General features: G+C 43.2%; 1 protein-coding gene across 1 annotated transcript in view; it reads right to left on the reverse strand.

Annotated features, from left to right (window-relative positions):
* Positions 1-15,230, reverse strand: part of arl11 (ADP-ribosylation factor-like 11) — a 23,316-nt gene extending 8,086 nt beyond the window's left edge. The window contains 1 exon segment of the mRNA XM_084329229.1: positions 14,816-15,230. Coding sequence (XP_084185355.1) covers positions 14,816-14,857 — 42 coding nt within the window. The 5' untranslated portion in view covers positions 14,858-15,230.
* Positions 15,231-15,685: the final 455 nt, after the last annotated feature.

Genomic DNA, 15,685 nt, shown 5'->3' on the forward strand with positions numbered 1-15,685 from the left:
GAGGTAGGAGAGGAGAGGAGGAGGGAGATAGAGGAAGGTAGAGAGAGAGGAAGAGAGGGCTGGAGAGGGATGGAGTGTGGGGAGAGAGAGGTGATAGCGAGAGAGAGCGAGAGAGGAAGGGAGAGAGAGGGGAAGCGAGAGAGTAGAGAGAGGAAGAGAGAGAGAGGGGGTGAGGAGGAGGGAGAGAGACGACGGAGAGAGGGGAGAGAGAGAGGGAGGAGGGGGAGACGGTGAGGAGGGGAAGGGATGAGAGCAAGGGGACGAGAGAGAGAGGGGCTGATGAGAGAGGGAGGGAAGGGGGGAGAGCAAGATGACATGTTTGTGTGTTAAAAACCTACAGTAGCAGTGACACAATAAAGGCTTGTAGTAAGATATGTTCCTTCCTGCTGTTTTAGTGCCTGGGATTCTGTCTTTTTTCCCCGCCCTCTTTTCTTGATCCTTCAATCACAACTGTCGCTTCCCTCGGAGACAGTTGTGGTTGGAGGATGAGGAAAAGAGGGGCGGTGGGGCCATGAAATAGGTCAGAACCGGCTTTCCTTCCACTTAACACCCATGCAAAAAAAGATACAACCCTCCCAGGTGAGATACCTATGGTAAAACAATTTTAGATGCTTGGGTGTGGAAATATTTCCCACCATAAGACAAATGGTGAAGCACAATTACACAAAAATACCAGAACAAAAATCAAAGACGACCTGGACAGGTGGGCAAAACTTAAAAACTCAGTACAGGCAAGGGTAATCAATAGTTAAGATGGATGTACCTACCTAGAATCAACTTCATCAGTTCAATGCTAACCCCCTCCAGAGGGTTACTGGAAAAGATTACACTCCTCCACATACAAATTTATTTGGAATAACAAACCACCACGTATAAAAAGATCCACCGCACAGAGAAATAAAGCAGACGGTGGCATGGCAGTTCCAGATTTTTTCCAATATTTTAAGGCGTACACATTAAGACCATTGACTATATGGTTTGATCCCCAAGCATTAGTATCCTGGAGAAAATTGGAAGAAAACATAGTAGCCCCACATAGACTGAAGGACATAGCACACACTAAACTACCAATCAAGCACTGTGAGCGGAAATTTGGCCCCATAATTACCCATGCGATCCGGATATGGCGTGAAACACAAAACAAATATCCTAACCCACAAAAATGGCACAATCACACTCCCTTATTCAATAACAATGCACTCTTAATTGAAAAACGTCCTATAAGATTCCCTATATGGGAAGAGCAAGGCATACACTCATTAGGGGATGTTTTTAACAACCAGGGTTTTTGTAGTTATGGAGAAATATGCACAAAGTTTAATCTCACAGAGTCCACATGGCTTTTTTACATACAGTTACGGCTATGCTTGAAGTCTCACGGTGTTCCATTAGACATACCAGTTGAACACCACAGATACCACAAATTCTTCTATGAAAGAGAGACATCGAGAGGTTTTGTATCAGGTTTTTATTATCAATTACTAACGTCCTCGTATGAAACCCTCCAACTAGACTCTGTCTGGAGGAGGGATATACCAGACCTGGAAAGTGACTTTGATTGGCAAGGAGCATGGGCAAATGTCCGTCTTACATCAAGGAACCCGGGCCATCAACAAATCAATCTTAACTATATTCACAGGACATACTTGACTCCTATAAGACTGAACAGAATGGGTCTTAAACAAGACTCAAAATGCTCCCAATGTACAAATGGAGACGAAGGGACATTTATGCACATGTATTGGGACTGCCCACCAGTTAAGGCATTCTGGAAAGATGTGACCCATCAATTATCAAAACTCGTATCTTGGAATATACCAGTACACCCCTCTGTATTACTATTGAATGATGTTTTTGAGTTTGCAGTAAATCCACAGCTAAAGAGATTGGTTTTATCAGGTATCACAGTAGCTAAAAAACTGATCGCATCACGCTGGTTTCAACCGGAAAAAATGTGCCGGAAGGTTTGGTTTCTTACATATCTCGATGTGATTTATCAAGAAATATCTACAGCAAGAATTCTGGGTCTCAACGAATCCAAAATGTCAATGTGGTTAGAAGTGGTGGAGAGAATAAAAGCTAGCTTATAATGGTAGTGTCTGGTTAGGAGTGAGGGATAATGGAGGTACTATCCAAGGAGGGGTCCGGGAGGGGGGGGTTCGAGCTGGAGCATATGTGTGTAGGGTTTTAGATAATAGGTATTAGGGGTATATCCTGTATAAGACATTGGTATAATTGGTAATTTCGTTGGATATACACTGTATACGGTAAAATATTATTATATACTTTTTTGTTTGTTTTCTGTTTCTGTACTTGCATGTCATTTTAGCCACCTTAATTGTTAGTTTCATTATGCATTGTGTGTTGAGTACTGACTTTTAATAATTTTGTTTTGCAATAATAATAAAAAAAAAAAAAAAGAATAGGTCAGAACCGCCTTACAGAACCGGTATGAAGATGGCTGCTTTAAATGGCTGCTTTTTTATATAGCGCTTTTATCCAAAGCGCTTTACAATTTGTTACTCACATTTTTACCCATTCACTCACACATTCACACACCGACGGCGGAGGCAACCATGCAAGGTGCCAACCTGCTCATCGGGAGCAATTAGGGGTTAAGTGTCTTGCTCAAGGACACATCGACACGCTGCTCGGGAGGAGCGGGAATCGAACCGGGAACCTCCGGATTGCCAGACGACTGCTCTACCCCCCGAGCCACTGTCGCCCTCTCTGAAGAGAGATGCAAACACAAAAAGATCATGAAAACACACAGACACACAGTACAGTACATTACAAGAAGACATGTGTAGACAGGAAGTCAAGACCATGGGCTGTTGACATAAACTACAGGTAGATAGATAGGCATACTACATGTATATACTAGATAGGTAGACTACAGGTAGATAGATAGGTAGCCTACAGGTAGATAGATAGGCATACTACATGTAGATACTAGATAGGTAGACTACAGGTAGATAGATAGGTAGCCTACAGGTAGATAGATAGGTAGCCTACAGGTAGATAGATAGGTAGCCTACAGGTAAATAGATAGGTAGCCTACAGGTAGATAGATAGGTAGCCTACAGGTAGATAGATAGGTAGATAGATAGGTAGCCTACAGGTAGATAGATAGGAAGCCTACAGGTAGATAGATAGATAGATAGATAGATAGATAGATAGATAGATAGATAGATAGATAGATAGATAGATAGATAGATAGATAGATAGATAGATAGGTAGCCTACAGGTAGATAGATAGGTAGCCTACAGGTAGATAGATAGGAAGCCTACAGGTAGATAGATAGGAAGCCTACAGGTAGATAGATAGGTAGCCTACAGGTAGATAGATAGATAGGAAGCCTACAGGTAGATGGATAGGTAGCCTACAGGTAGATAGATAGGTAGCCTACAGGTAGATAGATAGGTAGACTACAGGTAGATAATAATAATAATAATAATGGATTGGATTTATATAGCGCTCTTCGTGACACCCCAGAGACCCCAGAGCGCTTACAGAGTCCATTATTCGTTCATACACAGTCATACCGGTGGTGGTAAGCTACAATTGCAGCCAGAGCTGCCCTGAGGCAGACTCACGGAAGCGTGGCGAATAATCAACGCCTACGGCCCCTCCGACCACCACCAACATTAATTCACATACATACACATTCATACGAGGCAAGTAGGTTAAGTGTCTTGCCCAAGGACACAACGGCAGTGGGATGGACATGGGCTTGAGCGGGATTCGAACCACCAACCCTTCGATCATTGGACGACCCGCTCTACCCCTGAGCCACGCCGCCCCATAGATAGGTAGCCTACAGGTAGATAGATAGGTAGCCTACATGTAGATAGATAGGTAGCCTACAGGTAGATAGGTAGCCTACAGGTAGATAGGTAGCCTACAGGTAGATAGATAGGTAGCCTACAGGTAGATAGATAGGTAGCCTACAGGTAGATAGATAGGTAGGAAGCCTACAGGTAGATAGATAGGTAGCCTACAGGTAGATAGATAGGTAGACTACAGGTAGATAGATAGGTAGCCTACAGGTAGATAGATGGGGAGACTACAGGTAGATAGATAGGTAGACTACAGGTAGATAGATAGGAAGCCTACAGGTAGATAGATAGATAGGAAGCCTACAGGTAGATAGATAGGTAGATAGATAGATAGATAGATAGATAGATAGATAGATAGATAGATAGATAGATAGATAGATAGATAGATAGATAGATAGATAGATAGATAGATAGATAGATAGATAGATAGGAAGCCTACAGGTAGATAGATAGATAGGAAGCCTACAGGTAGATAGATAGGTAGCCTACAGGTAGGCCTGTCACGATAACACATTTTGCTGGGCGATTAATTGTCCCAGAAAATATTGCGATAAGCGATATTATTGCGGTTTTGAGAGATTTTTTTTTGAGAAATGTATTTCCCAAAAGTTTTCAATTAACCTTTTTATTTTTTTTACTAATATAATAATAGCATAATAATGCAAGGAAACCGTTTCAAAGTGCAATAAACCTTTATTTAACAATGGAAGATATTTTAAATATCCTAAAAAAAAAATGCTCAGTTTGATTGTTTATTATAAAACATTATTATGGAAACAAGCCCTCTGTCTGGCTTTTTGTATCATCCTTTTTTTTTTTTATATATATTATTGGTCTTTTTCCCCCTCCATTTTCCTCCGATTTTCTCCCATCCCAATGTTAGTCGTATGCCAATTCCCAGTCCCTTCCTGGTCGCTGCGCTTTACCCCCCACAGTCAGATCATTTTGGGAGAGTGGAGGCTACCACGTGCTTCCTCCGACACACGTCCAGCCAATCACCGCTTCTTTTCACCTGGCAGCGCGGATTCTCATTGAGAGGGCGTAGCGTGTGGGAGGACCACACTATCCCCCTCACGTCCAATCCGCGCTTAGCAGGCGCCCCGACCGAACTGTAGGAGTCGCTGTTTACAACGACCCGGACCCACCCGCCAGCTTCTCCCACCCTCTGATACAGCCAATTGTATCAGTGCAGACGGCCAGCCAAGCTGGTGACAACCCCGGAGCTGTGAGCTGGATTCGAACAGGCGAACCAAGCTCACAGCTCCGGGGCTGGTGACGAACGCAATCTCCGCTCGACCACCTAACCGCCCTGTATCATCCTTTTAACATGTACATTTATTATTAATGTACCTTGCGGTACCATGTACAAAATGTTAATAAAGTATGAGGAAAAAACTGTGGAAACGTAATAAATAAAAAGGCAGTGAAACAATAATCAAATAAACACCAAAATATATACTATCTCTATTGGAATGGAGACTTCAGCACAGGATAAACTAGGGATGGGCAAAAATAATCCAGATCGAATGATCACGTGATGTACTCGAGTACTCGTGGAGGAAAACGCTGTACAAAATAAACATCTTTTCCGGTGTTTTAGACTTTTATTTTGAAACCCACCCACCGGTCCGGAGCGGAAGTATTGTTGTTATTATCCTAGCAGAACGTATTGAGCGGACAACTTGTCTCGTCCGGTTCTGTGTTTTTGAGCCAATGATAAAACAAATGTTGAGATTGTTGGTGAACAACTAACTTTAGGTTAGTTTTAACGTTAGCTACTAACGTTAGATGCAGCTACTACAGGCAATCAACGATGAGGAGGAAGCGCCAAAGCCGTATATAATAGAATAGTAGCCCTGTGGTGCGTAGGCACGACTCAAAACTACCTGTTATAATAAATGAATTCATGTTTAACTTGTCCCCGTGTCCAGTCCTTTGACTAGCCCCACCTGTTCATTGTAAACAATGATGCATGTAATTGTATTAACGTTATTCTGTGTTGTAGCTAGCTATGCTATACGTTGTATTTCGTTTGTTAGCTATTTAGCTAATGTTGATAGCATCAACGCTAGATCTTTAATCTTTATTTAGCAGTCCAGTTTCTCCGGGCAGTAGCGAGTAACCACTTGGGTCTAAAAATAGCTACACTACAAAGAACACTACTTGGTTAAAAGGAGCAACACTATTGAGAAATGTAGTTAAGCTATGTGGCGTTGCTAGTGCCCCACGGAGCTCCCGTGCTGTACTCTGTAGTAAGGCCAGCGGCCCCCCACACGGAGAGTGACTGACAAGGGGTACTGGTTCCGCCTCATTAAAACAAACGCGCAAATAGCAATTAATCGCGCCCGTCAAAATCATTGCATTAATTTTAATTATTGCACCAATTAATCGCTTTATTGCTTATTGCGGCAGGCCTACCTACAGGTAGATAGATAGGTAGCCTACAGGTAGATAGATAGGAAGCCTACAGGTAGATAGATAGGGAGACTACAGGTAGATAGGTAGGAAGCCTACAGGTAGATAGATAGGAAGCCTACAGGTAGATAGATAGGGAGACTACAGGTAGATAGGTAGGAAGCCTACAGGTAGATAGATAGATAGGAAGCCTACAGGTAGATAGATAGGAAGCCTACAGGTAGATAGATAGGTAGCCTACAGGTAGATAGGTAGCCTACAGGTAGATAGATAGGGAGACTACAGGTAGATAGATAGGTAGACTACAGGTAGATAGATAGGAAGCCTACAGATAGATAGATAGGAAGCCTACAGGTAGATAGATAGGAAGCCTACAGGTAGATAGATAGGTAGACTACAGGTAGATAGATAGGGAGACTACAGGTAGATAGGTAGGAAGCCTACAGGTAGATAGATAGATAGGAAGCCTACAGGTAGATAGATAGGAAGCCTACAGGTAGATAGATAGATAGGAAGCCTACAGGTAGATAGATAGGTAGCCTACAGGTAGATAGATAGGTAGCCTACAGGTAGATAGATAGGTAGCCTACAGGTAGATAGATAGGTAGACTAGGACTGTATGCTGCCTTCAAGTCGTGTCACATATATCAGAACTACAGGCTGAGCTCAGGTGAACACGGTGGTAACATGTGTGACAGTTAGGGAGCATGTTACACACAATTACATTAATGTGATATTATGGTCAGAAACCTGATAAAAGTTGTTATTGCTTATTGCTCGTCTCACACGTGTTCTGTGCTGCTTGATTTCAAATGTAAAATGAGAGATACAAAATGTTTTGTTGTTATTTCTGATCGAAAGTCATACTGGACCCGACCGGTATTTACAACTTCTGCACTCATACAACCACACACACAAACACACACATTATATGTATTCATGTCCACGTAAATACAAGTATGTCAAGGACATAAGTACACCAATAAACTACAGACACAGAGGGGAGCAGACTTCTAGTGAACTACAGACACAGAGCAGAGCAGACCTCTAGTGAACTACAGACACAGAGGAGAGCAGACCTCTAGTGAACTACAGACACAGAGCAGAGCAGACCTCTAGTGAACTACAGACACAGAGCAGACCTCTAGTGAACTACAGACACAGAGGAGAGCAGACCTCTAGTGAACTACAGACACAGAGCAGAGCAGACCTCTAGTGAAAGACAGACGGAGAGCAGACCTCTAGTTAACTACAGACACAGAGCAGAGCAGACCTCTAGTGAACTACAGACACAGAGGAGAGCAGACCTCTAGTGAACTACAGACACAGAGCAGACCTCTAGTGAACTACAGACACAGAGGAGAGCAGACCTCTAGTGAACTACAGACACAGAGGAGAGCAGACCTCTAGTGAACTACAGACACAGAGCAGACCTCTAGTGAACTACAGACACAGAGCAGACCTCTAGTGAACTACAGACACAGAGCAGACCTCTAGTGAACTACAGACACAGAGCAGACCTCTAGTGAACTACAGACACAGAGGAGAGCAGACCTCTAGTGAACTACAGACACAGAGGAGAGCAGACCTCTAGTGAACTACAGACACAGAGGAGAGCAGACCTCTAGTGAACTACAGACACAGAGGAGACCTCTAGTGAACTACAGACACAGAGCAGACCTCTAGTGAACTAGACACAGAGGAGAGCAGACCTCTAGTGAACTACAGACACAGAGCAGACCTCTAGTGAACTACAGACACAGAGGAGAGCAGACCTCTAGTGAACTACAGACACAGAGGAGAGAAGACCTCTAGTGAACTACAGACACAGATGAGAGAATACTTCTAGTGAACTACAGACACAGAGCAGACCTCTAGTGAACTACAGACACAGAGGAGAGCAGACCTCTAGTGAACTACAGACACAGAGGAGAGCAGACCTCTAGTGAACTACAGACACAGAGGAGAGCAGACCTCTAGTGAACTACAGACACAGAGGAGACCTCTAGTGAACTACAGACACAGAGCAGACCTCTAGTGAACTAGACACAGAGGAGAGCAGACCTCTAGTGAACTACAGACACAGAGCAGACCTCTAGTGAACTACAGACACAGAGGAGAGCAGACCTCTAGTGAACTACAGACACAGAGGAGAGCAGACCTCTAGTGAACTACAGACACAGAGCAGACCTCTAGTGAACTACAGACACAGAGGAGAGCAGACCTCTAGTGAACTACAGACACAGAGCAGACCTCTAGTGAACTACAGACACAGAGGAGAGCAGACCTCTAGTGAACTACAGACGCAGAGGAGAGCAGACCTCTAGTGAACTACAGACACAGAGCAGAGCAGACCTCTAGTGAAAGACAGACGGAGAGCAGACCTCTAGTTAACTACAGACACAGAGGAGAGCAGACCTCTAGTGAACTACAGACACAGAGGAGAGCAGACCTCTAGTGAACTACAGACACAGAGGAGAGCAGACCTCTAGTGAACTACAGACACAGAGGAGAGCAGACCTCTAGTGAACTACAGACACAGAGGAGACCTCTAGTGAACTACAGACACAGAGGAGAGCAGACCTCTAGTGAACTACAGACACAGAGGAGACCTCTAGTGAACTACAGACAAAGAGGAGAGCAGACCTCTAGTGAACTACAGACGGAGAGCAGACCTCTAGTGAACTACAGACACAGAGGAGAGCAGACCTCTAGTGAACTACAGACACAGAGGAGACCTCTAGTGAACTACAGACACAGAGGAGACCTCTAGTGAACTACAGACACAGAGGAGAGCAGACCTCTAGTGAACTACAGACACAGAGGAGAGCAGACCTCTAGTGAACTACAGACGGAGAGCAGACCTCTAGTGAACTACAGACACAGAGGAGACCTCTAGTGAACTACAGACACAGAGCAGACCTCTAGTGAACTACAGACACAGAGGAGACCTCTAGTGAACTACAGACACAGAGCAGACCTCTAGTGAACTTCAGACACAGAGGAGAGCAGACCTCTAGTGAACTACAGACGGAGAGCAGACCTCTAGTGAACTACAGACACAAAGGAGAGCAGACCTCTAGTGAACTACAGACACAGAGGAGAGCAGACCTTTAGTGCTGGAGGTGCCTAGGACCAGGCTCAAAACTAGGGGAGACAGAGCCTTCGCTGTTGCTGCCCCTCGACTCTGGAACAGCCTCCCCCTCCCCCCCCACATAAGATCTGCCCAGAGCCTAGATGCTTTTAAATCGCTGCTCAAAACGCACCTCTTCTCCCCGGCCTTTGACCAGAGTTAGCCTGCCACTTGCACACAACGTTTGCTGTTACTCTGGACTTTTTTTTTATCTAATTTCTTTTATATTGCACCTTGCTCTTGTTTTCTTAATTGTACAATACCCTTTTCTGTAATTTTTAGTGTAAAAAATAGTGTATTTTTAAATGGTAAATGGCTGCTTTTTATATATATATATATATATATTTTTTGTACCTGTGAAGCACTTTAGTTTGGCTTTAGTCATTGTAAATGTGATATACAAATAAAGATGACTTGGGGTGCCCTCGTGGCGCACCGCATAGTGCCTCGCACACCTACGCAGCCGTCCCGGGTGCGTGTATACTTTCCGCAACGGAATTCGGTTTCCGGGTTCCTCTGATTGGCCGCAACTCCCACGTGACCCGCCCCCCTATCCACCGCTGCTGCTGCCGCTGCCCGCTGCGTTGACGCTCGCCTGTGTGTTGACGCGCGTGCGGCATGGACTTGACTGCCGCTTTCAATTTGACGCTCGCTTCCTGATGAGACACGCTTTGCTCGCTGCTGTTTAATAATATTGTCGCTTTTCACATCGCGAATATTGTCGCTTTTCACATCGCGTGCTCTTGTGCAGTCATCTTGAGTCAAGAATCACTTTTCCCACTTCAATGACAGAGCTCTCTTGTTTAATAATATTGTCGCGTCATCTTCTGAGTCCAGAAACGCAGTCATCTTAACACTTTGGGTGCCGGGAAACGCTTAAACACGTCATTCCCGGCCATGCTCAAGTTGCCGAAGACGCTTTACAGCGTCTTTGATATCAATATTTCAAAAATCTGGGACCGGATTCATATTTCCCCTCCGCTGGCCTGAGATCCACCAGGAGGACCCACTGAGCTCTCTGGCGGTTCAGGAGCGCCATCTGGTGGCCGATCGGCGCAATTGCTTAACAGGAAGTGCCATAGAGGTTGTGCTGGACGGCCGTATTACTTCCGGGCACTCGCTATAGGTCCCGGCATTCTAGCTCGTCACAATACACAGCGATCGATTGCCAATAACTCGATAAACAACATGATTTGGACGTATATACCATTATACAAGCTGGAGATGGACCGGGTAAATCTACATCCCATAATGATAACATTTCTACTCTACGATGATCGCCCAACGGCGCGCGGAGACTGGGGTGAGTTTTAGCGTGTAAAGTTACCGTCTTCGATACTAACTGCTATTATCAACATTTGACCCACATTAGATGATTGGTATAACGCTGCCCACGGAATTATAAACGCCCCCTAGCCCATCCGGTCAACATCAGATGACGTGTAGTAACTTCTAGAAGTACGTCTAGTTGGAATTTTTTATATCGCGCTGATTGCCATAAAACTGTATTGCATCATCAATATAATGTATTTTGGGCTATAGATCACGTTCTGGAGAAAGCTGCAGAAAGAGATGAAAACATACTTATACATTAGACCATACTTTACTATGAATATGTGAATGAAAAAGTTTAACGTTGCTACACAATGAACAATACATATAGGACTTTGAATGGGCCCTAATAATGGCAATGTAGCAATATAATTTAAAAAGTTATAGCCCTGCAAAGAAGGGGACTTTCTCTATAGACAAATAGAGCCGGCAACCTACGGTTGATAATGAATTTAACCCATGGCAGCCAAAGTGTTAATGTGCTGCTTATGCACCACATCAAAACATGTAAAATATTTAAACAACCATTAAGCAGTGTTGGGCGCGTCACTCAGGAAGTATAGGAGTTGTGGAAAGCAGGATGAGAGAGCGTAGATTTCAGTGTGTATCATTTAATCATTTATCATTTAACATTTGAAAGGCATACATTGTTGTCATACAGAAGTACAGAATACTGGAACAGCTGATAACTGCATAAGCAGCACATTAAGATGACTGCGTTTCTGGACTCAGAAGATGACAATGATACACACTGAAATCTACGCTCTCTCATCCTGCTTTCCACAACTCCTATACTTCCTGAGTGACGCGCCCAACACTGCTTAATGGTTGTTTAAATATTTTACATGTTTTGATGTGGTGCATAAGCAGCATATTAAGATGACTGCGTTTCTGGAACAGCTGATAACTGCATAAGCAGCACATTAAGATTTGACGCGACAATATTATTAAACAAGAGAGCTCTGTCATTGAAGTGGGAAAAGTGATTATTGACTCAAGATGACTGCACAAGAGCACCTGATGTGAAAAGCGACAATATTATTAAACAGCAGCGAGCAAAGCGTGTCTCATCAGGAAGCGAGCGTCAAATTGAAAGCAGCAGTCAAGTCCATGCCGCGCGCGCGTCAACACACAGGCGAGCGTCAACGCAGCGGGCAGCGGCAGCAGCAGCGGTGGATAGGGGGGCGGGTCACGTGGGGGTCGCGGCCAATCAGAGGAACCCGGAAACCGAATTCCGTTGCGGAAAGTATACACGCGTCCCACGTTCGCCTCCCGCTCCCGGTGACATTTGTCGCATGTCTTCCCCGCCTCTTCTCCCGTTCATCCTCTCCTCCTCTGTCGGTCATGTCTGACCATGAAAAGCAATAAATGCTCAAATATAAATAAAAAAAATATAAAAAATAAAGATGACTTGACTTGACTCTAGTGAACTACAGACACTATTTCCTCATCTATTGTCCGCTGCAGTATCAACGCCTTGAGGAGAGTTGAAGAATCAGATGAGGTGTGTTGACAGGTCTGCTGGACCCACAGCATTATTGGGGTTTTAAAAACAATAAAGCCACAACAATTCATGTAAAAATAGTATGCATGTACAGATGTTAACTTTATCTCAATTACAAGCAATCTCGACAGCATATGGTTACTATTTGCCATCTACCTCTGATAGATCACATTCATCAATAAAAGTGCTATTCCATTTTTGTGAAAGAAAAGAAAATCCATTATAATATAAAAAAAAGTTATAATAATAATAAAAAACTCTAACCCTAACTAACCTTACTGTCATGCACTTGTCCTAATAAACTAACCTACACTGTAGCCCTCAACACTTTGATGAACATTGTTGCTCAGCTGATAGAGTTGTGCCCTTCCTGATGACTTGTCGTACAGAACTTGTAAGTTGCTTTGGATAAAAGCGTCAGCTAAATGACTAAATGTAAATGTAAATAATCAAGACCTAAATGGAATAAATCATGTTTATCTTGAACAATATACACGAAACAAGGTGAAGCACAGTGAAGGAACACAGTGAACCTTTTTGTAATATTTACTTGTTTTCCTCTACAATTTCCACACTTTAGTGTCCAGTGAACCTGTATGTATGTATGTATGTATGTATGTATGTATGTATGTATGTATGTATGTATGTATGTATGTATGTATGTATGTATGTATGTATGTATGTATGTATGTATGTATGTATTGATTGATTGATTGAAAACTTTATTAACAGATTGCAGAATGGGTACAATACAGTACAGCTCAATACACACAATTGTTAAGGGGATGCAGACCAGAGAAAGACTTTCGTCTTGTTTACATCAGGGTCCCCCATTTTCAATTCATCATAACATATGACATACACGACATACAGATAGACAGTACTGCTGCATCTATACATTTATGACATACCAGATTTGCAAATACAGTATTGTTTGTGATACAAAAAGAGTCCAGAAAAGAGAGTATATACATTTGATGTAGAAACTGTACATTGGAGGAGGTTGGGTAGGTGGGGGGGGGGGGGGGGGGGGACTGTACATTGGAGGTGGTTGGGGGGGGGGGGGGTCGGGTAGGAGGGGTGGGTGGGTGGGGGACACTGTACAACTGTACAAGCAAAACTGTACATTGGAATATTGACAAAACCATACTTGGTCATTTACTGTACATTGGAGGGGGTTGGGTTACAACACAGGAGCAGAGTATAAACAACAGTACAGGAATGAGAAACAGTCTAAATGGGTTTTAACATTTTAGTTTATTTCATGCAGACCAGAGAAAGACTTTCGTCTTGTTTACATCAGGGTCCCCCATTTTCAATTCATCAGGACATATATGACATACATGACATACAGATAGTCAGTACTGCTACATCTATACATTTATGACATACCAGATTTGCAAATACAGTACTGTTTGTGATACAGAAGGAGTCAAGAAAAGGGAGTATATACATTTGACGTAGAAACTGTACATTGGAGGAGGTTGGGTGGGGGGGGGTTGGGTACATTGGGATATTGACAACCATACTGGGTAATTTACATTGGAGGTGGTTGGGGGGGGGGGGGGGGAGACACACTGTATAAACAAGCAAAACTGTACATTGAGGGGGGGGGGGGGAGACACTGTACAAACAAACAAAAAACATTGGACTATTGACAAAACCATACTAGGTAAATGACTGTAGGTTAGGATATTTACAGGGGCCAGTTTTGAATTGCAGTCTCCCGTAGGTGTCCCTTGAGAGAGGTTTTGAAAGTGGGTAGTGATCCACATTCCTTTACAGCTTTGGGTAGGGCGTTCCACATTGATGTGGCATAATTGCGAAACGTGTTTAGTCCCTTATTTGAGCCGAATCTGGGTTTAACATGATTTGTGGAGCTCCCTCTGGTGTTGTGATCGTGGTATTCACTGACCTTTGGGAAGTATTTTGACATGTACATGGGTACCTTGGTCGTGTAGTGTATCTTGTAGACCAGGCCCATTGCAAGTTGCTGTACTCTGTCTGTCGTCTACTCTAAGCCTTGTCAAAGTGGGCAGGGGTGAGGTGGGTTCTAGGAGTAAGGTCAAGCAGTAGTCTGACCAGTTTGTTTTGAGATGTTTGTAATTTTGTTTTTAGCGCCTATGTATGTATGTATGTATGTATGTATGTATGTATGTATGTATGTATGTATGTGTGTGTGTGTGTGTGTGTGTGTGTGTATGTATGTATGTATGTATGTATGTATGTATGTATGTATGTATGTATGTATGTATGTATGTATGTATGTATGTATGTATGTATGTATGTATGTATGTATGTATACATGTATGTATGTATGTATGTATGTATGTATGTATGTATGTATGTATGTATGTATGTATGTATGTATGTATGTGTGTGTGTGTGTGTGTGTGTGTGTGTGTGTGTGCACTCAATGGAAATGTGTTCTTTTACATGGTCTTCACAGAAAATGAGCCGAGGTATAATTTAGGTTTTTAGTAAACATTGAAAACGGGTCCCACACAGACCACACAAGGGTTAAAGTAAAACGGGTTTTGTCTATTGAAAAGTTGAAATGTCCCTTTAAGTCGCTCTGGATGAGAACCTACCTGGGGGGGTCTCTCCATGTCTGCTGAAAACAGTGCGCCCATGGTGACGTCAGGGAGGAACTCTGTTCTTCTTTGTTTCAGATATAGAGGTGAGACAAGTCAACAAGGCTTCAAGATCCAGGATCAACACGGCTCATGTTTAATAATCCTGCTTGTTTCGGCTCCGGCGGGAAACGGGATTTCTCTTCTGTTTTCGTCTTCTTCTCTGAAAAGCAACTCACAAATAACCTACAGTTCTTTTTCGTGTCTCCTCCATGGTGGAAATGCAAATGTTTTCGCATTCCAACATACCTGCAGCTGTAGCAGTGTGTGCGTGCGTGTGCGTGCGTGTAATTATGTCTGTCTGTGTGTGTGCGTGCGTGCGTGTGTGCGTGCGTGTGTGTGTGGAAAGAGCCTGAGGTGTGTTCACGTTCATTAAAATACTCGTTACTTTGTGGGGAGTGGTCTGGGGTAGTGATGTGCAGTGTGAGGATGATTGGTTCGTTTCGAACCCGTCTTTTCTGTGAACTCGGAGAGATTGATTGATTGATTGGAAATTGTATTAACAGATTGCAGAATGGGTACAATACAGTACGGCTCAATACACACAATTGTTAAGGGGATGCAGACCAGAGAAAGACTTTCGTCTGGTTTACATCAGGGTCCCCCATTTTCAATTCATCATAACATTTATGACATACACAACATACAGAGTACTGTTACATCCAGACATTTATGACATACACAACATACAGACATATATCATGACATTTAAGACATACATGACATACAGATATACAGTACTGTTACATTTATGACATACAAGATATACAAATATACAGTACTGTTTAACAGAGATCCTAACAGAAACTATATACATTCGAGGGGGAG

The sequence above is a fragment of the Notolepis coatsorum genome, assembly GCF_963971535.1.
Source record: "Notolepis coatsorum genome assembly, chromosome: 1".
NCBI lineage: Eukaryota > Metazoa > Chordata > Actinopteri > Aulopiformes > Paralepididae > Notolepis > Notolepis coatsorum.